Source organism: Esox lucius, chromosome 2 (assembly GCF_011004845.1).
Source record: "Esox lucius isolate fEsoLuc1 chromosome 2, fEsoLuc1.pri, whole genome shotgun sequence".
Taxonomy (NCBI): domain Eukaryota; kingdom Metazoa; phylum Chordata; class Actinopteri; order Esociformes; family Esocidae; genus Esox; species Esox lucius.
In genome coordinates, this window is record NC_047570.1 from 39195032 (window position 1) to 39218250 (window position 23219).

At 42.5% G+C, this 23219-nt stretch overlaps 1 protein-coding gene across 2 annotated transcripts in view; it reads right to left on the bottom strand.

The window, feature by feature from the left end:
• fbln2 (fibulin 2) overlaps positions 1-23219 on the bottom strand; it is a 77441-nt gene that overhangs the window by 38350 nt on the left and 15872 nt on the right. For both annotated transcript variants that reach the window (XM_034286764.1, XM_029125757.2), the window contains 2 exons: positions 1259-1379; positions 117-246 (listed from right to left, as the gene is read on the bottom strand). In XM_034286764.1, coding sequence (XP_034142655.1) covers positions 117-246; positions 1259-1379 — 251 coding nt within the window. The remainder of the gene's footprint in view (positions 1-116; positions 247-1258; positions 1380-23219) is intronic.

Sequence of the window (23219 nt, forward strand, 5' to 3'; positions counted from 1 at the left end):
AGTGTTTTTGTGTGTGTCTGTGCACACAAGTATGTCTGTGAGTGTATTTGTGTATGTCTGTGAGTGTATTTGTGTATGTCTGTGAGTGTATTTGTGTATGTCTGTGAGTGTCTTGCCTGGTAAGAGTCTGCAGCACACTGATTTCCCTGGTCCGGATGACAGCTGTCTCCTCCTCGAGCGGCAGTCATCCCAGCTAGACAGCTGGTCTCTTTAAGAACGCCCCGACAGCACTGCTGCTGGGAGATACTGCAGGGGATATAATTGGAGGAGACATTAACAAAATTCCAAAACCCTAGAATTGGACAGCTTTAGTACAGACTTCCATATCACACTAAACATAACATGTAGAATAATGTTGTTAACCTGCTATTACCTGGGTCTTAATAGTGCTACATTACATATCGTTCTGAACCAGTTATGGAATATGGTCTTTGTATTGTAGAATCATGGTCTTTGTATTGTAAAATCATGGCAAGTATTGTAGAAACATGGTCTTTGTATTGTAGAATCATGGTCTTTGTTTTGTAGAAACATGGTCTTTGTATTGTAGAATCATGGTCTTTGTATTGTAGAATCATGGTCTTTGTATTGTAGAATCATGGTCTTTGTATTGTAGAATCGTGGTCTGTATTGTAGAATCATGGTCTTTGTATTGTAGAATCATGGTCTTTGTATTGTAGAATCGTGGTCTGTATTGTAGAATCATGGTCTTTGTATTGTAGAATCATGGTCTGTAATGTAGAATCATGGTCTTTGTATTGTAGAATCATGGTCTTTGTATTGGTACCTGGATCATACTGACATCATGGTACCAGGATCATACTGACATCATGGTACCAGGATCATACTGACATCATGGTACCAGGATCATACTGACATCATGGTACCAGGATCATACTGACATCATGGTACCTGCATCATACCAACATCATGGTACCTGCATCATACCAACATCATGGTACCAGGATCATACCAACATCATGGTACCTGCATCATACCAACATCATGGTACCAGGATCATACTGACATCATGGTACCAGGATCATACTGACATCATGGTACCAGGATCATACTGACATCATGGTACCAGGATCATACTGACATCATGGTACCAGGATCATACTGACATCATGGTACCAGGATCATACTGACATCATGGTACCAGGATCATACCAACATCATGGTACCAGGATCATACCAACATCATGGTACCAGGATCATACTGACATCATGGTACCTGGTGTTGGATCAGACTCACCTGCAGACAGAGTGTTTGTCTTCCTTCAACACAGGCATGTTATTGCAATGCTGTTTCTCTGAAGCCCAGCGCCGACCCACTTCACAGCAGTTTCCCACCTCCTCAACAGATGTTAGACCAGCTAGAAATACACACAGACATTCACTTAATAGTCTGTTTATTTACACATTATCCCATGTACCAATGCCAGGGATGAGGGTTCAGTTCCCACAGAGGCCAGACACCCTTTTCACGGAAACGGATCACTCCTACAGACACCACCCTGTTCATGGAAACGGATCACTCCTACAGACACCACCCTGTTCACGGAAACGGATCACTCCTACAGACACCACCCTGTTCACGGAAACGGATCACTCCTACAGACACCACCCTGTTCACGGAAACTGATCACTCCTACAGACACCACCCTGTTCACGGAAACTGATCACTCCTACAGACACCACCCTGTTCATGGAAACGGATCACTCCTACAGACACCACCCTGTTCACGGAAACTGATCACTCCTACAGACACCACCCTGTTCACGGAAACTGATCACTCCTACAGACACCACCCTGTTCACGGAAACGGATCACTCCTACAGTGAGCTAAGTGGTCATAGCTTACTATAAAGCAGACAGGCATCGAGGCAATTCATAAGTAATTGACAGATTGTTAGAATGGTCATAACGTGATCAAAGTGACTTTGAGAATGGCACAATGTTGTTGCAGCCAGGCAACTAGATAGAGAATCTAGAAAACATCCCCTGGTGTAACTGTTATGGTATATCCATGGTGTAACTGTTACAGTATATCCCTGGTGTAACTGTTATGGTATATCCATGGTGTAACTGTTACAGTATATCCCTGGTGTAACTGTTATGGTATATCCATGGTGTAACTGTTACAGTATATCCCTGGTGTAACTGTTATGGTATATCCATGGTGTAACTGTTACAGTATATCCCTGGTGTAACTGTTATGGTATATCCCTGGTGTAACTGTTAAGGTATATCCCTGGTGTAACTGTTAAGGTACATCCCTGGTGTAACTGTTACGGTATATCCATGGTGTAACTGTTACGGTATATCCCTGGTGTAACAGTTACAATACATCCCTCATGTAACTGTTACAGTATATCCCTGGTGTAACTGTTATAGTACATCCCTCATGTAACTGTTACAGTATATCCCTGGTGTAACTGTTATAGTACATCCCTCATGTAACTGTTACAGTATATCCCTGGTGTAACTGTTATAGTACATCCCTCATGTAACTGATACAGTATATCCCTGGTGTAACTCTCCATGTTTCTTTCTCTATCTCTTTCCTCTATCACTCCCTCGTCTCTCTCCCGTATTTCTCTCACTCAGTCTATATCTTCTTAATATCCCAGAGTCAAAGGCAACATAGAGAAACCATATTTTTCTGAGATCTTGCATGTGCTGCAATGCTTAGTGTCTATGGATGTCGTATTGAATTGCAAATCATTCTGACATCAGGGCAAGTCAAGAGTGCTTCTAGAATACTTGAAAATTAAATTGACTATCATGTCTAAACTGCCATACCGTGTTTCAGGGCATCTGAGATCGAATCATTCCAAAATCCACTGTGGAATACACTCTATAAACATGTGCATAAAACTCGGTCAAAAGAGAAAATTATGAAATACAACACCAATTGAATGCATTAAACATTATTTAACCAGGCTCTGAACCAGTCAGTGGGTTCACTTGAATCATATTTCATTTAAAGGAGTCCTCATAATACCTACGCAATCAGCCATGTAACAGACACAGCCATTCAACAGAGGAGTTGTGACGCATTTCAGTTTTCATGTCTAAACCCATTTATAAAGCAACCAAACAAACTGCATTTTGCTCCTTCCAATCCCATGTCACCTCACGGTGTTTACTGGCTGTGCTCAGCATGGTGCTGGTGTTCTGAGGCATGGAGGATGACTCCTCTCTGTCTGCAGGGCTGATGCTCCCCACTGTCTGCCCATTACACAGATAGCTGCCTCTTGGCTTTGGAGCTGTTTTTATCCACACACACATACAAACACACACACAGACTGACACACAAACCTATTACTGTACAGACACAACCTGCCAAGCCCCAGTCTATGTGTTCTTTGTACATCAATACAACATATTTTTGCTCTGAACACTGAATGGATCTGACAGAGACAACGACCAAATGAGCCACTGGAGTATGGAGTTGTACAACTGTTGTTCCTTGGACAAAAAGAAACGTTTAGACACAACATGTACAGCTCAACGTAATGGATACAAAGGAGAGACGGGGGATATTTGGGTAGGACACCGGGAGATTGGGGGAGACTTTGGTAGGACGCCGGGACATTGGGGGAGACTTTGGTAGGACACCGGGAGATTGGGGGAGACTTTGGTAGGACATCAGGAGATTGGGGGAGACTTGGGTAGGACATCAGGAGATTGGGGGAGACTTGGGTAGGACACCAGGAGACTGTGGGAGACTTGGGAAGGACACCGGGAGGGACTTGGGAGGACATCTGGAGATTGGGGGAGACTTGGGTAGGACACCGGGAGGGACTTGGGAGGACATCTGGAGATTGGGGGAGACTTGGGTAGGACACCGGGAGGGACTTGGGAGGACATCTGGAGATTGGGGGAGACTTGGGTAGGACACCGGGAGGGCCTTGGGAGGACATCTGGAGATTGGGGGAGACTTGGGTAGGACACCGGGAGGGACTTGGGAGGACATCTGGAGATTGGGGGAGACTTGGGTAGGACACTGGGAGGGACTTGGGAAGACATCTGGAGATTCGGGGAGATGAACTGCCTGCTGGCCAGTCGTCTGTTTATCTGTTTGTCTGTCTGTCTGCCTGTTTGACTGACTAAAACCAGTTGGCTAGTAGTTACTCTTTCTGTCACTTTTTCTGTCTATCTGTCTGACTGGAACCAGCTGGGTAGACAGAAATTATAATTGTTTAATATTCAATATACTATATGGAGCATTAATTGACAAGCTTCTGAGGAACAGGATGTTCTTGCTGATAACCTTTAGAGGAACAGGAAGTTCTCATTGATAACCTTTGTAGGGACAATAAGTTCTCATTAATAAGCTTTAGAAGAACAAGATGTTCTTGTTGATAACCTTTAAAGGGAAAGGAAGTTCTCATTGATATCCTTTAAAGGGACAGGAAGTTCTCATTGATATCCTTTAACGGGACAGGAAGTTCTCATTGATAAGCATTTGGGGCACCTCTCCCAGCAACCATGGAAGTATGGAAGAAACAGCAAAAAGGGAATCCCACCCAGCACTGTCTGCCCCACCAGGAAAAACAGTTTTCTTAGTTTCCTGTTTAACTTTCACAGACTTAGAACATGATGGATGTTGTGTTTCAAGTCGTTAATCTTAACCCAAACCCGACACTGAAATCTGAGGCATTTGCGTGTCATTGTGTGTTTATTTGTGTATACAGGGCCAGACACTCAGGTCTGTTTGAATTGGCTGTGCTCCCAGTCTGTCAGTACTGTCAACGTGTGTCTTTTTTTAACAATATCAAACAGTAGAAATAAGGGGATATCAGAAAAACTTAGAGGCAGTGAAATTATGCAAGCCTTATATCCAGCCACTGAAAACCACCCTCCGGCTGTAAGAGTTCCAGTCAGGAAAGTGTGATGCCACTTACAGTTCGTTCCCCAAGTGACACACTGCACTCCCCCTTAAATATCCACGGCCCCATCACAAAGCTAGCTGGTACACACTAGCGCTGGTCCAGATTGTTATGTTAACCACCATTGCCTGAACAGTCACAGCAATGTCGAGCATATAGACACTCTACATCCCTGGCAGGAGCTAACCTCTACAGTAAAGAACAACCTGTCTTCTTTTCCAATGTACTTCCTCCTTGAGAAAATGAGGTCCCCTGCTGTAAAAAGGCCAGGTCATTACGCTCAAAGGACATTAAACAACATGTCTTTTAAAACACTTTAACTACTTCTCATTGCTGACTTGGAAAGTACTGTACATGATTATGTGCTATTAGTGAGGTCATGACGAATGAATATAACCCATTCATATAACTTGTTTCCATTGAAGCACTTACTTCACTTCTTGGACCAGCACCTAGCCAGTGAATATGGCTAAAAGGCACCCTGTTCACTATTAAAGTGGACACATTTTGACCAGAGTCCCATGAGTCAAAAGTAGTGCACTATTATAGTAATAGAATCCCATGGCCCTCTGGCATATTATGCAGAGCTGAACCCTGACATCAAACAAACAAGGATGATGACACCTCGAACTGACTGAGTTCTCCTATGTAGTGCAGTTCTTTTGACCAAGCTCCAAGCCTCCTAAATGAAATAACAGAACCTTATATAGGGAATCGGATAGGGCAGAATTTGGGATGCAACACTATTAGCCACCATTAATGGAAGGTTGGGAATGGACCAAAACAAGGCTGGGTACAGACAGACTAGCAATTAGACAGATATGAACCAAGACAAGCAGTCAGTCAGACCACCAGGCAGACATATAGTGGATATAAAAAGTTTACACACCCCTGTTAAAATGCCAGGTTTTTGTGATGTAAGCCAAAGATAAATCATGTCAGAACTTTTTCCATCTTTAATGCGACTTATAACGTGAACAATTCAATTAAAAACCAGACTGAAATCTTTGAGGAATAAAATAAATAATAATCACAATAACTTGGTTGCATAAGTGTGCACACCCTTAAACTAATACTTTGTTGAAGCACCTTTTAATGTTCTTCTGGTGAAGCCATGCTTTTGTGGATTTTTATGTGTACTTTGGGTCTTTGTCGTGCTGAAAGGTGAACTTCCTCTTCATCTTCAGCTTTCTAACGGACACCTGACGGTTTTGTGCCAAAATTGCCTGGTATTTGGAACTGTTCATAATTCCCTCCAGCCCGACTTCAGGTTCCAGCTGAAGATAAACAACCCCAAAGCATGATGCTGCCACCCTCATGCTTCACTGTGGCTATGGTGTTCTTTGGGTGATGTGTTGCGCCCCCCGCTGCCCGGAAGCCGCAGCCTGCGCCCCCCGCTGCCCGGAAGCCGCAGCCTGCGCCCCCCGCTGCCCGGAAGCCGCAGCCTGCGCCCCCCGCTGCCCGGGAGCCGCAGCCAGCGCTCCCCGCTCCCTGGGAGCCGCAGCCAGCGCCGCCAGCGCCCCCCGCTGCCTGGGAGCCGCAGCCAGCGCTCCCCGCTCCCTGGGAGCCGCAGCCGGACCCTCCGCCGGACCCTCCACCCTCCGCCGGCTCCCCCGGCTCCTGCTCCTCCGCCGGCTGCCGACCTGCCGCCGGCTCCTATTCCTCCGCCGGCTCCCCCGTCTCCTATTCCTCTGCCGGCTCCTATTCCTCCGCCGGCTCCCCCGGCTCCTACTCCTCCGCCGGCTCTCCCGCCGGCTCCGGACCCTCCGCCGGCTTCCCCGGCTCCTGCTCCTCCACCGGCTCCTATTCCCCCGCCGGCTCCCCCGTCTCCTATTCCTCTGCCTGCTCCTATTCCTCCGCCAGCTCCCCCGGCTCCTACTCCTCCGCCGGCTCTTCCGCCGACTCTTCCGCCGGCTCCGGACCCACCGCCGGCTCCCCCGGCTCCTGCTCCTCCACCGGCTCCTGCTCCTCCGCCGGCTCCTACTCCTCCGCCGGCTCTTCCGCCGGCTCCTGACCCTCCACCGGTTTCCCCGTCTCCTACTCCTCCGCCGGCTCTTCCGCAGGCTCCTGACCCTCCGCCGGCTCCCCCGTCTCCTATTCCTCCGCCGGCTCCCCCGGCTCCTACTCCTCCGCCGGCTCTTCCGCCGGCTCCGGACCCTCCGCCGGCTCCCCCGGCTCCTGCTCCTCCACCGGCTCCTATTCCCCCGCCGGCTCCCCCGTCTCCTGCTCCTCCGCCGGCTCCTACTCCTCCGCCGGCTCCTACTCCTCCGCCGGCTCCTACTCCTCCGCCGGCTCCTGACCCTCCGCCGGTTTCCCCATCTCCTGCTCCTCCGCCGGCTCTTCCGCCGGCTCTGGACCCTCCGCCGCCTCCCCCGGCTCCTGCTCCTCCGCCGGCTCCTATTCCCCCGCCGGCTCCCCCGTCTCCTACTCCTCCGCCGGCTCTCCCGCCGGCTCCGGACCCTCCGCCGCCTCCCCCGGCTCCTGCTCCTCCGCCGGCTCCTATTCCCCCGCCGGCTCCCCCTTCTCCTGCTCCTCCGCCGGCTCTTCCGCCGGCTCCTGACCCTCCGCCGGTTTCCCCGTCTCCTATTCCTCCACCAGCTCCCCCGGCTCCTGCTCCTCCGCCGGCTGTCGACCCTCCGCCGGTTCCCCCGGCTCCTGCTTCTCCGCCGGCTGTCGACCCGCCGCCGGCTCTCCTGCCGGTTCCTGTCCCTCCGCCGGCTCTCCCGTCTCCTGACCCTCTGCCTCCCTGGCCTGTCCCTGCGGCTCCGCCTCCCCGGCCTGTGCCGGCGGCTCCGGGCGCTGAGCCTCCGCCGGTCCGGGTGTGGTCGTCCCGGTCTTGCGGTCGGGAGCCCGCGCCTTTGGGGGGGGGTACTGTCACGTCCTGGCTGTGCCCCTAGCCATCTCTGCGCTGGGCTCGGGGCATAGCCAGGACAGGACAGGAGGTGGCCTTTAGCCACCTCTACTCCTTTTTTTGGTTTCCCCAATTGGAGGCAGGTGTTAGTCATTGCCTCCAATTGGGGACCCTATTTAAGTTTAGTTTGTAGGCCCCAAGGCGTGGTTCATTTTGGTTTTGTTTATCCTGTGTAAGGAATACCCACGTCACTGGTTGCTGCTTTTTGTTTTGTTGGAGTCCTGCATTCTTTATTTTGTATTAAATGGATTACCTTACCTACCTCTACTCTGCGCCTGTGTCCTCTTCATCCCACAACCGTGACAGTACCCTTCTCCTGACTGATATCTTTCAACAATGTAAACTTATGCAACAAGGTTATTGTAAGGATTTTATTTTTCATTTTCCCCCCTCGAAGATTTCAGTTTGTTTTTCAATTGAATTGTTCACATTATAGGTCACATTAAAAGTGGAAGAAGTTCTGACATGATTCATCTTTGTCTGATTTTTTTACATCACATAAACCTGGCATTTTAACAGGGGTGTGTAGACTTTTTATATCCACTGTACAGGCAGGCAGGCAGACAGAGAGACAGGCAGGCAAGCAGACATAGAGACAGACAGGCAGGCAGACAGACAGAGAAACAGGCAGGCAGACATAGAGACAGACAGGCAGACAGACAGAGAAACAGGCAGGCAGACATAGAGACAGACAGGCAGGCAGGCAGACGGAGACACTGACAGGCAGACAGACAGACAGACAGACAGGCAGACAGACAGAGAGACAGACAGGTATTCAGACAGACAGGGTGATATTATTTAGTGACAATTTGTAATATTATCCCCCAGAAATGTCAGTTGGTAGATTTCTTTACTTGAACAAAAACTATACATATTTTTTATTTTTGCAGGAACGTGTAGGCGGAGCCGGCCTAAAAGAGTGAATGTCACTGACTGACTGACACAATTCTCTCGTCTTTTCATTTGAAAAAATTAAAAAATAAAAAAATCAGTTTTTGTTAGTGATGGCCATTCAAGGCTTCATTACCATTCTTCTAGCAGCTGGATATTATGCTAGCAGTGATAAAGTCTGTGAAAAAGAACAGACAAGAATAACATTGGAACGGACATTAAACATAAAATGTACAGTCACGATTGTTAACTATATTAACTGATATAGTTCAATGATGGCTTTTATTGTGATAAAGAAAATCTGAGAGCTGCCAGCATAATATCCTGCTGCTAAAATAATGCTAATAAAACCTCGAATGGCCATCACTTGTTATCGTCACCTATATTATTATTATTAGAATTTATTAGGATTAACCCCTTGAGATGTATCATCTCGTTTTCGAGGGGGTCCTTACAATGAAACACAATTACAACTTAAAAAATATAAGATAACAATTAACAATACATCACAAACAGGGAAACAACAAAACACCAACCAAAAAAAAAAAAAATTATAATAAAATATATATATATATAAAAATAAAGAAAAAACAACAATACACATAACAATAACAACAGTTTCAATGATAGCATGTGCAATCTACTTTAAAATAAAACAATATAGATTGTTTAAAGAACCGAAATGAAGTAATGGATTTAATATCCACAGCAAATCTAATAGGGCTTTAAACATAAATGCTCTCTTACCAATTGTTTTTTTAACACGAGGAACGAAAAAGTAAGTCTGTACAGAATGCCTAACTTGGTGGTTTGAAGAATAAAGAACAAAATATTGTTTGAGATAACTAGGATAATCAAAGTAAATGCATTTAAATATAAATTGGAGCCAGTGAATCTGCCTTCTCAGATTTAAAGATGGCCACTGAAGTGCATCATACATTGTACAGTGGTGAGTAGAAAAATAACATCCTTAAACAAATCTGCAAATTCTATTATAGGCCAAATTAAGTGAGGCAAGATCATATTTTAATGCAGTCTGATAAACCACATCACTAATCAAAAAATGGAAATATTAATTGAAGAACTAGTTTCTTACGAACACTAAGAAGCAATATTGAGATTGATGTAGAATACTCATTCCAACATTGACTTTTCGAAGAACCTGATTAATGTGTGGTTTAAAGGAAAGTTTAGAATCAAGCCATACACAAAGATATTTAATAGTATCAACTCTATACAGAGGAGTACTGTCTTTACATGATATAACACAAGAACAGGTTTTGGAATTAAGTTTATATTTAGAACCAAACATCATAGTATATGACTTGGTTTTATTAAGCACTAATTTATTAGCCAAAAGCCAGTCTTGTAAACTATTAAAATCCAATTGAAGAGATATTGTAAAGGGTCAGGATGAGATGTATATATAACAGTATCATCCGTATAAAGTTGAACCTGACAGTTTTTAAGAAGTAATGGTAGATTATTTACATAAATAGAAAAAAGTAGTGGTCCCAAAACTGAACCTTGAGGCACCCCTCTTTGTTGAATCAACAAATCAGATTTATTCCCATTTAGGACAACACATTGTTTCCTGTTATGCAGATATGAATTAAACCACAAAATTGTATTTTTAGAAAATCCAATAGCATGAAGTTTATCTAAGAGCAAATACCAGTCAACCAAATCAAAAGCTTTAGTCAAATCAAGAAAAATAGCACCAGTGAGCTTGCCATTATCTGAAGCTGAAAACACATCATTTGTAAACTTAAGTAATGCCGTAGTTGTGGAATGATTAGACCTAAAACCAGATTGAGATGATGATAGAATATTATTAATACATAAATAATTTGAAAGTTGTTTATAAATAAATTTTTCTAAAACTTTAGATATAGAACATATAATAGATATTGGTCTATAATTATTGAGATTGAGTACATCGCCTCCTTTATAAAGTGGAGTAATGTGTGCACATTTCCAGATCACCGGCAACTCACAAAGAAAGATTAAATAAATCAGCTAGTGGATCCATAAGAATGTGTAAAGTTAATTTAAGATACCTATTTTCAATTCCATCTAATCCTTCAACACTAGTCACTTTTAATTAATCAATAGCACTCTGAAAATCAATTGGAGCAATCTTCTCAAATGAAAATGAACTATTACATGATACAGTCTCATTACAAATATCATTAGTCAAGTAAGAGGCAGATACTAAAGTAGACCAAACTGAAGGAAAATGCTGATTAAATTATTGCGCAATAGATAAAGAGTCATGAAGTATTGTATTATTATCAACACTAATTTGATTCACTGAATGTTTATTTGATGTATTAATAATGTCTTTAATTTTATTCCAGAATTGTTTAGGATTTTTATAATGAAAAGAAAGACATTCTTTATGATAATTAGATTTAGCATTTCGAGTTTTAGTCTTGCTCAAATTTCTCAAATGTCTATAGACTTCCCAATCAGCATTACTTCTTGTCTGACGAAATGTTGCCCAAGCTTTGTCCCTTTCTATATTGATAGATACTGTATCAATGTCATTCACAAATGGCTAATTAGCTGTTAAAACGGCCAGTGGCAAAAGAGGATTTGTTCAGGATAGACAAAAACTTCGCTGGCTATAACCTTGGGTATATACTTAATGGGAAGCCTAAAATGAAACTGTTTACTATATTGCTACTATTTCTGGTGGATTTTCGAATTATGTCTTAAGATTTCTTCAGGATAGACAAACACTTCGCTAGCTACACGATTCTCTTGCCTTTTCACTGGACAAAAAAGTTGGTTATCGTCACCTATATTGATACAGTAGTTATTGTATCAATGTCATTCACGAATGGCTAGTAAGCTGTTAAAACAGCCAGTGGCAAAAACCATACATTTCATAGATGCTATTTGTGGTGGAGGTAAACTTAATAAGAAACGTTACTCAGTTTAACGCTAGTTAATGGTGTCTAACAAAATATTCTAACTTTGCATTATCTTCATGAGTGAAAATAATATCATGGGAAGAGGCTATACTAATGCCCAGCATGTGTGCAGTTCGGTGGTGTAGTGGTTAACGACAATGCTTTTCATGTGGGTGACCCAGGTTTGTTTCTCAAGAAGGCAGCCATGATTATTGCGGGCCGGCTGAACTAGGCTTGTCTGGTTTCTTGTTTAACTTTATATTTGCCCTCACAAACTCCAAGGTGTGTAACAAACATACATTATTGCTAACCTTAAAGTTTATGTTAAAATGTTACCTTTATTTATTAAGAGACATAAGGTTGAGACCTAAGATTCTTTACAGCTGAACCCGCATTACAGCCAATAAAAACATACAAATACGGTAAAAGAAATAGAAGGTAATTATGAAAAACAGTGAAATTGAATAATTATTTATCAAACATTTAAAAAACCTCAGTTGCTAACATCAGAGTGACGCTACATAAATGCTTGAATATCATTTGCTCCTTTTTCATTTTAATTTGGGGTAATAATGACAGTTCTCTCAAATAGATAGCGTGCTGCAATGAAAGGCATTGATTAAGGCATCAACAATTGCATTTTTATGAGAACTGAACCCAGTCAAAAACCATCCGTTTTGGCACTGAGGCAGAGGAACAGTTCTTCAAGGTTTATATAGTATTCAAGAATTTGTCCGGATTCCCATTTCAATGAGATCAATCAGTGTATTTTTATAGTATTCAGATTTTCCTTTCTTACAAGCTTTATATACAAGTTCCTCAATTGTTTAAAAGCCTGCCACTCAGAACTTGAAGCTGTAGCCTTGGCCAATGCCACAATTGTTTTATGAAGTATCAGATGTATCATGAGTGAACCAGGGTTTTGGATGACTTCTTCACAATGGACGGTTTCCACATGAAATCTTAACGGATTGAATTAGGTGTTTTCTGCCACTGATCCACAGATAAAAATAAATATGTAAAAATGAAAAATAAGAACTGAAAATTGTTACGAATTAATTACTTACATAAGACAGAAAGTAACTGATGGCATAAGTATTCACCCTCTTTGGTGTGACACAACTGAATGAGCTGCGGTGAAACCAATTTCTTTAAAGGTCACTTAATTAGATGTGCAAAGCTGGTCAGAGACACAAATATTGTCTAAACGTGGCGAATTGTTTTCAGCTGGCACTGAATATGGAGCATGCCTATATGCAATGATATAGAAAACACCAGTGATAATTTCTAGCAGTGGCTAGGCCCCAGGAAACACCAGCACACTAGCTAGGCCCCTGGAAACATCAGTGATATACTCTAGCCCTAGCTAGGCCCCTGGAAACAACAGCACACTAGCTAGGCCCCTGGAAACATCAGTGATATACTCTAGCCCTAGCTAGGCCCCTGGAAACAACAGCACACTAGCTAGGCCCCTGGAAACACCAGTGATATGCTCCAGTGCTAGCTATGCCTCTAAAATAGCAGAAGCTCTTGTGACATTTGAGCTTCTGAATTCACTTATACATACAGTGGGGAGAACAAGTATTTGATACACTGGCGATTTTGCAGGTTTTCCCACTTACAAAGCATGTAGAAGTCTGACATTTCTATCATAGGTACTCTTCAACTGCAAGTTACGGAATCTAAAACAAAAATCCAGATAATCACATTGTATGATTTTTAAGTAATTAATTTGCATTTTATTGCATGACAAGTATTTTTAGATTCCGTAACCCGCAGTTGAAGAGTACCTATGATAAAAATGACAGACCTCTACATGCTCTTTAAGTAGGAAAACCTGCAAAATAGCCAGTGTATCAAATACTTGTTCTCCCCACTGTATGATAGAGTGGTGGTCACGGATATCTAGGGGGAATAGAACACCTGCCAAATATTCATCAGGGCTATTTGTCAATAGAGCTGACTAATATAGAACTGGCTAATTGGAATATAAACCATCCCGAGTCCTCATAGGTGAACCCATCATTTCCTACTCTGTGCTATGTCCTGAGGCAGGGAAATCTCAAAGATGCTTCTTTAAAGAAAAACATAAAAAAGACTTTGATAAATCAATTAATGTAAGAAATATTTCAGCCTTCTAAAGATTATCCAGTCTTAATCAGATTAAAGACAGTCTTTCTCCTTTGCTCTGCCTCTTGACTCATCTGATGTGTCTCTCAGGAGCGCTAAAGCATTTAGTTACATCTAACTAAGCATGAAAGTGCTTCATTGATTTATCTGACGCTCTGGATCATAATCTAACATAGTATAATATCATCATACTCAGCAGTATCTGATCTCTCTGGCTGACTGTTTGATAATGTTGGTATTTCATTAGGTACGTGATTAGTCAGAACCGAAGCAGCAACTACTCTCCCTGGGGTAAAAATCTAAATCACAGCAAAATACAGAATGTACTGTACATAATTATACACTACAGTAAAACCACACGACAAAACACATCATAAAACTGAAAAGTGTTTAAAGAACCTTCCATATTGACCAGTATTTAGACGACCTACTGTACCAAACTGACCAGTACTTAGATGACCTACTTTAACATACTGGACAGGAGACTTGACCACACTTCATGTCTGAGGCCTTTAAAAGTAGATCAGCTAACTAAAACAGCCTTGAAGACATTAGAGCCCTGAAGAATGAGTTCAGTCTGGGAGCCTCTGACTACAAGCAGGATTGGTGGTGTATGTATAGAATGGTACCACATCCTCTGGAAAGACCTTAACAAAGACGGGAAAGACAAATGCATTAAGTATGTATCTTTCTGTGCACAGAGATAAGCCCAAAGATCCCTGGTGACCCTAAGCAGAAGGGAAACAAACTGGCACTTAAGCACTAATCTGCCTTATTCAGGAAAACATTCTGTTTTCTCTGAGTCTATTTACTTGACATCTGACACGTGTACGCAACTCAGTCAAAATCAGAGAACAACCATGTCTGACTGCTTGCTCTCTTTCTGTCTTTGGCCCATCTAAATTCCCACATATAGACAAGGACAGAGTAATCTTGAGATTTAGGTATGATCACTAAATAAATCACTAGACATCCTCTTTTTACGAGAAATAACTTAATCTGCACTCTCCATACACCGCTCTCTCTGTCTTTCTCTCTACATGCTGGGAGTGTGAGTGCATGCTGGGAGTGTGCGTGCATGCTGGGAGTTGAGTGCATGCTGGGAGTGTGCATGCATGCTGGGAGTTGAGTGCATGCTGGGAGTTGAGTGCATGCTGGGAGTTGAGTGTGTGAGTATGAGTGCTGCGTCAGGTTGGATGACTTGGGTTTCTTTTCTTGGGAGTTTTTTCCTTTTTCTATGCATGATTTAGTTATTTTCAAGATGGCTTCAGGAGTGTTATTGAAGCTTCTGTCACTATGGAGGAGGTTCTGGTTGCCATAGGAGGAAATGTATGTTTGTTCAAGTCACGCAGATTTTTTTGAGCTGTTGGAGTACAACCAATTGCATTTTGGGATGTTTGCAGAACTGTCCAGCTGGATTGTGAACCCCCCCAGAAACTGAGACAGGTTGGTAGGGGCCGTTTGACCTGATCACTGGTTGTTTCTCAATCTCCACTGGGTGAATGTCTTTCTTCCAGACTATATATATTTAGACCAAAGTATAGTTTTGGTTGGTGAGGTGTAGTTGCCTTACTTCATTTGTCAGGGTGAATAAGCAATTTGGATGACACAGAAGAATTGTATTCAGGGCCAGAGGTCTGTGGACATAATGGGCATGTTTGAGAGGATGCTGGCAGCTAGACTGAAGGTTACAAACTGTTACAAACGGGTTAGGAACCATGTTTTTGTTTGTTTGAGTATTTACTATGTTGTGGCTCCTAGATTCAATAAAGATTGAATCTCTCACTGTCTCTCACTCTCTATCTCTTTTTCTGTCTGTGTGAACCAACTACATATTATACTGGTTTGTCTAACTGAGATAATGTTGTTTTGCTAAAAATGTGACTCCACATATAACAGGAAAGGACAACGTTATTGAGATTCACATAAAATATGCACACAGTCAAATTCGATCCATTTATGATGACTGTGTTTGTATCACCTAGAACCCAGCGAGCAGACCGTTTTGAGGAGTTCTGTCATGATGACTGTGTTTGTATCACCTAGAACCCAGGGAGCAGACCGTTTTGAGGAGTTCTGTCATGATGACTGTGTTTGTATCACCTAGAACCCAGCGAGTAGACCGTTTTGAGGAGTTCTGTCATGATGACTGTGTTTGTATCACCTAGAACCCAGGGAGCAGACCGTTTTGAGGAGTTCTGTCATGATGACTGTGTTTGTATCACCTAGAACCCAGCGAGCAGACCATTTTGAGGAGTTCTGTCATGATGACTGTGTTTGTATCACCTAGAACCCAGCGAGCAGACCGTTTTGACGCGTTCTGTCATGAACACTGTGTTTGTATCACCTAGAACCCAGCGAGCAGACCGTTTTGACGCGTTCTGTCATGAACACTGTGTTTATATCACCTAGAACCCAGCGAGCAGACCGTTTTGATGCGTTCTGTCATCAGGTTAGAATCACACAGATGTGTTTCTCCTTACACAGCATCCAAAGGCACAGAGAAAGGTTGAGTGGTAAAGGAAGAGAAGTATTTGATCGAGGTTACTGATCCAAGGTAAAACATTACAAACTCAGTGAGCCTTAACACTGAACAGTGGAGACAGGAAAACCTGGCTGTAGAGGAAAGGCTGTACAATCACTGTACCACAGCAGAACCAGAGCAGAACCTGAGAGAGAGCTGTACAACAGCAGAAACTGAGACAGAACTGTACCACAGCACAACCTGAGACATAGCCACACCACAACAGAACCTGAGACAGAGCTGTACTAAAGCAGAAACTGAGACAGAACAGAAGCTGAGCAGAACCTGAGACAGAGATGTATCACAGCAGAAACTGAGACACAACAGAACCACAGCAGAAACTGAGAGACAACAGTACCACAGCAGAACCTGAGACAGAGCTGTACTACAGCAGAAACTGAGACAGAACTGTACCACAGCACAACCTGAGACATAACCACACCACAACAGAACCTGAGACAGAACCATACCACATGTAAGACCACCTTACAGCCACATATTTCCCTCAGAACATACAAACAGACTTTGAAGTCTAACATTGGGAAACTCCAGATTTGTTGGGCACAATACCTCAATATTCATCCATAGCAGCATGATGTGTTGTCATGAGGAAACCACCACAAACAACATTGTGAACATCACCCATATCCATGTGTTTTCCTTGTCATTGTCACTAACACGTCACCCCTGTGTATAGCCAAAACAACACAATGTATCATTTTAAGACCTGTGTGTATTATCTACTTAAAATGTTACACATGTTTTTCTTTGACATTTATTTTGTTATTTAATATTGCAATTTTTATATTATTACTTTCCACTTGCTTTTGGCAATGTAAACAAATGTTTCCAATGCGAATATAGCCCTTCAATTTAAATTGAGTTGAGAGAGTGAGTGCAAGAGAAAGAAAGAGAGCGCAAGAGAAAGAAAGAGAGAGCGCAAGAGAAAGAAAGAGAGAGGGGAAGAGACGGAAAGAGAGAGCAAAAGAGGAAGAGAGCAAAGGATGGAGAACTAGTGGAAGAGAAAGAAATGAGGAAGAAAAGAAGAAAAGAAAGTGAGAGAGAACAGATGGCAATACAAAATATAATCAAAATATGTTCTCCCTCTCTCTCTCTGTTTAATATTTCTCTAGTAGTACCAGTATGCCCTTTGGCCTCTACTCAGTTGCAACACACAGCAGAACATTTAAAAGGCTAATGACATTAATGCTCATTCAGTTGCAACTCATACAGCATAATATTGACCAGGGGACCTAGTTGCAGTGTGGAGGCCCACGGCTTAAATTGAAGTCCACGGGTCAGCTGTCTGGAGTGGACCATCTGAAGGTCATGTTTGGTCGGAGAGTGAAAACAGACAGATGCTGACTCATAATAGGGTACACTATTTAGAGAAGAATGTCTCCCCTAATCTCCAAATCTACCCAAATCTCTTCTAATCTAACCCAGTCTATCCTGTACCCCAATCTCCCCTATATATTTCAATCCACCCAAACTAATCTTCAGAAATATATCCCAGCCTAGCCATTTCTTCACCAAGAAGTATGCATTATGATTGAGCACGCAGGCACCCTGACCTGCCACAAGGATTCACTGAAGCACAAATAGACAAGCATTCCTGTCCACTTGGGACGGGCTGATACACTGTCGGCATGAGAACAGGAGATGGCTGCTTTAGCTCAGGGAATCGCTATGAATCTCCTCTTCCAATCACCCCTCACATATCTCAGCCAGCGTTCTTGCCATCCACGCATATAAACAAAGGGAAAAATTTAGGCTGACAAAAGACCAGCTAGGCTTTCAGCTGCCAAGGGTGTTCTTCACTGCAGAAAACCCCCACAGCTGAAACAATGGGAGCATGATGGGAGCTGGTGTCGTTAGCCGCCATCTGGGAGACAGTAATTTCTGTCTGTTCTCAATGTGTTCAGCAACACAATAACATGTTCACAGGTAGAATATTTAGCAATTACATATGACTCAACCCCAAGGCTGATTAAAATGGTAAAATAACAAAGTCAAGGTCATCAAGTTCTTTGCAGGTCTCCCAATAAAGACTGATAAACAACATGCTAACCAAACACAACATGCTAAGAGTATACTTCAGTATTCACACCAACACACTCAGATCTCTCTACGTTCACCAGGTCTGTTTATATGTTCACCAGGTCTATCTCTATATTCATCAGGTCTGTCTTTATGTTCACCAGGTCTATTTCTATGTTCACCAGGTCTGTCTTTATGTTTACCAGGTCTGTCTATATATTGAACTGGTCTGTCTCTATATTCACCAGGTCTGTTTCTATGTTCACCAGGTCTATCTTTATGTTCACCAGGTCTGTCTTTATGTTTACCAGGTCTGTCTATATATTGAACTGGTCTGTCTCTATATTCACTAGGTCTGTTTCTATGTTCACCAGGTCTATCTTTATGTTCACCAGGTCTGTCTTTATGTTTACCAGGTCTGTCTATATATTGAACTGGTCTGTCTCTATATTCACCAGGTTTGTCTTGATGTTCACCAGGTCTGTCTCTATATTCACCAGGTCTGTCTCAATGTTCACCAGATCAATTTCTATATTCACCAGGTCTATCTTTATGTTTACCAGGTCTGTTTCTATATTCACCAGGTCTGTCTTGATGTTCACCAGGTCTGTTTCTATATTCACCAGGTCTGTCTCTATATTCACCAGGTCTATCTATTTGTTCACCAGGTCTATCTCTATATTCACCAGGTCTGTCTCTATATTCACCAGGTCTGTTTCTATATTCACCAGGTCTGTCTTGATGTTCACCAGGTCTATTTCTATATTCACCAGGTCTATCTTTTTGTTCACCAGGTCTATCTTTATGTTCACCAGCTCTGTCTTTATGTTTACCAGGTCTGTCTATATATTGAACTGGTCTGTCTCTATATTCGCCAGGTTTGTCTCGATGTTCACCAGGTCTGTCTCTATATTCACCAGGTCTGTCTCAATGTTCACCAGATCTATTTCTATATTCACCAGGTCTATCTTTATGTTTACCAGGTCTGTTTCTATATTCACCAGGTCTGTCTTGATGTTCACCAGGTCTGTTTCTATATTCACCAGGTCTGTCTCTATATTCACCAGGTCTATCTTTTTGTTCACCAGGTCTATCTTTTTGTTCACCAGGTCTGTTTCTATATTCACCAGGTCTATCTTTTTGTTCACCAGGTCTATCTTTTTGTTCACCAGGTCTGTCTATATATTGAACTGGTCTGTCTCTATATTCACCAGGTTTGTCTCGATGTTCACCAGATCTATCTCTATATTCACCAGGTCTATCTTTATGTTCACCAGGTCTGTTTCTATATTCACCAGGTCTATCTTTATGTTCACCAGGTCTGTTTCTATATTCACCAGGTCTGTCTTTATGTTCACCAGGTCTGTTTCTATATTCACCGGGTCTATCTTTATGTTTACCAGGTCTGTCTCAATGTTTACCAGGTCTGTCTCTATATTCACCAGGTCTATCTTTTTGTTCACCAGATCTATCTTTTTGTTCACCAGGTCTTTCTCTATGTTCACCAGGTCTGTTTGTATGTTCACCAGGTCTGTATCTATGTTCCTATGTCTTGGTTTGTCATTAGAGATGTTTGAAGTATCTCTCCTGGTTCTGTATGTCTTGGTTTGTCATTAGTGATGTTTTGAAGTATCTCTACTGGTTCCATGTCTTGGGCCTTACTGATAGAGAAGATCACCCACAACAACACTAACACATCTCAAAGACATGAAGCACACAAGTCTGTATCCTTTACATTTAGTTTCACAAGCACTATTATTAACTGTCTTATGTAGAGTTATCTGATATAGTTATCTGATATATTGACTATGATCTTAACTGTTAACCTCCTCCCAACACCACATCTAACATCCAGCAATGGGTCTATCCAGAAACATGTGCATTTTGAATTTATTGGACAGTGAGAATGTACCAGACATTTGCTTTGGTTGGAAGCTGTCCAGATCCAAGCTGGCTATTGAATGTTCCTGGGGATCTACACATGGAAGCAATGTTCCCTTTAAGCTGCACTTGTGTGTGGCCACATACTGCTGACTAGAATGGTTGGGCTGCTAAAATGCCAACCTGCACCGACACCAGATTACAATTCATGGAGTAGCACTAATAGTTTGACCAACTACATAAAGAATATATCAGCGATTTCCTCAAACGCAGTCAAACCAACAATATATCAGACCCTGTTAGACTCAACACAAATCAAACTCTGTAAGGTTGAGACTGATTCTGTTTTAGGTGGAGCCAGACAGAGTGTTTCAGGGTAGAACTCTACTGACAGTAGTTAGCCCATGACTGACCTAACCTACTCTAATATTCTACTGACAGTAGCTAGCCCGTGACTGACCTTACCTACTCTAATATTCTACTGACAGTAGCTAGCCTGTGACTGACCTAACCTACTCTAATATTCTACTGACAGTAGCTAGCCGTGACTGACCTAACCTACTGTAAAATTCTACTGACAGTAGCTAGCGCGGGACTGACCAAACCTTCTCTAATATTCTACTGACAGTAGCTAGCCTGTGACTGACCTAACCTACTCTAAAATTCTACTGGCAGTAGCTAGCCTGTGACTGACATTACCTTCTCTAATATTCTACTGACAGTAGCTAGCCCGTGACTGACCTTACCTACTCTAGAATTGTATTGACAGTAGCTAGCCCATGACTAACCTTACCTGCTCTAGAGTTTTATTGACAGTAGCTAGCCCCCGACTGACCTTACCTACTCTAGAATTGTATTGACAGTAGCTAGCCCATGACTGACCTTACCTACTATAGAAGTGTGTTGACAGTAACTACTCCACGACTGACCTTACCGACACTAAAACTGTATTGACAGTAGCTAGCCCACGACGGACATTGCCTACTCAAGAATTGTATTGATGGTAGCTAGTCCACGAGTGACCTTACCTACTCTAAAATTCTACTGACAATAGCTAGCCCATGACTGACCTTACCTACTCTAGAATTAAGGATTAGTGGATTACCTTTTGAGAGAATATAGCCATGCATGGAGCATACTTGATATTAATATTATTTTCTAGTTGGCCGTTCATTCTGACAGATCTCAGTAATTACTTGATTCTAGTCAATTCTGGCAGTACTATGTAATAACATTATCATTCGGTCTGTTCTAACAGTTCTAACTGTATAATAACACAATCTGCTCTGTTATGACAGTACTGAGTAATTACATCATCTGGTTGGTTCTGACAACACTGAGACGAGGCATCCTTTATATGACACTCTGACAAAACAAGCTCAGATATTTATAATCAACCTTATTCAGTCCAGTGACAGACTTCCATCACTTAAAACAGTGGGTGATGTAATAGATGATAAATATCACCCTGACAAGAATGTTCCCAGGGCTGTGTCCCAAATGCAGTCCTATTCCTTATGTACTCAATTTCTTTAGACCAGAACTTAAGGCATAGTGTACTAATCAATTCTCTATATCCCTATGTAGGCCCTATAAAAATGTAATCCGCAAATGAATTATAGGAGAGACCATGTGAGGACTTGACAGAGCCAAGTGACTTGGTGTGTAGAAAGAAGAGGAGGGTCTGAAACAGAGTCCTGTGGGACAACAGTTGTGAGAGAACATGGAACAGACACAGATCCTCTCCACTTCACCTGGTATGAGCAGCCTGCCAAGTGGGATGACATCCAAGAGAGTGTTGAGCCTGAGAGGATCTGATAGTTCATAGTATTGAATGCAGTGGATAGATCTGGGAGGATGAGGAAAGTGGAAAGATATGGGAGGATGAAGAAAGTGGAAAGATATGGGAGGATGAAGAAAGTGGATAGATCTGGGAGGATTAGGAAAGTGGATAGATCTGGGAGGATTAGAAAAGTGGATAGATCTGGGAGGATTAGAAAAGTGGATAGTTCTGGGAGGATGGCAATATCAGTCTAAAATAGATGACATGAGAGTTGGTCAGAGATCACACTTAATTGTTTTAGAAAATTAAGACAAAATGGAGGATGTGAGCAACACAGGCCAACTTAAAGTCAATGTGAAAGCAGCCAATCGCCAGGAATAACTGAAATAAGTAACTGAAGGTGTCCAGAGATAGTCAAGAGAAGGGAGGAGGAGATGAGGCCAAGGGGACCAGTAATTTCACATTGAGAGACATTGGTGCTTAACTGAGTTCTGTTTCAGGTACCAGCGCACCAGTCAACTCCATAGGCTGAGAGAAAGAGGTGTACATGTCATCAACCTGTCAATAACCCTTTTTAAGAAAGAGGAAGATGAAACTGAGGGAAGATGAAGTTGAGGGAAGATAAAGTTGGGAGGAGTATGTGGCTAGGCTGAAAGAGAGATTTAAATGAGGATGAACCACTAGAAGTGGACTTACAAAACTCCCAAAAAGTGCAGAACTATAACTGACCTGTTCCAGAAAATTATATGGCAAGGTGTTTCCGCTAGATATCAGTGGCCAATCCCCAATTGTATAAATTGGAGATGTCAGATTTCTGAAGGCCAAACCACATTTTATCACTAAAATAAATTTTTGAATTGTTAACCAATAAGCTTTTTAACAAGACCTCTCCCAAAGTGACTTCGAGTGCATTCAGCCATTTCAGGGGCCAAAGCAGCTCCACAGTATTGTTTTTACCTCTATAGCAGATACGCATGCCTGTTCTATGAGGATAAGAGTCAAGAACAGATACAATCCCTGATGTCATTCTGAAATATCTGATGCTATTCATACAGGCCAAAGAATAGAAAATCAACTTTTAGCTAGGACTTGCAGACTTTGATGACATTAAGAAGCTTATTTATCAAACCTATTAGAAAAGCAAAAGCAGATTACTATGTAAATATGCTAGCTACCTGTAATGGAATACGTTAGCTACCAAATTCTGGAAAACAGTTTAAAACCACCACTGTATCTGTT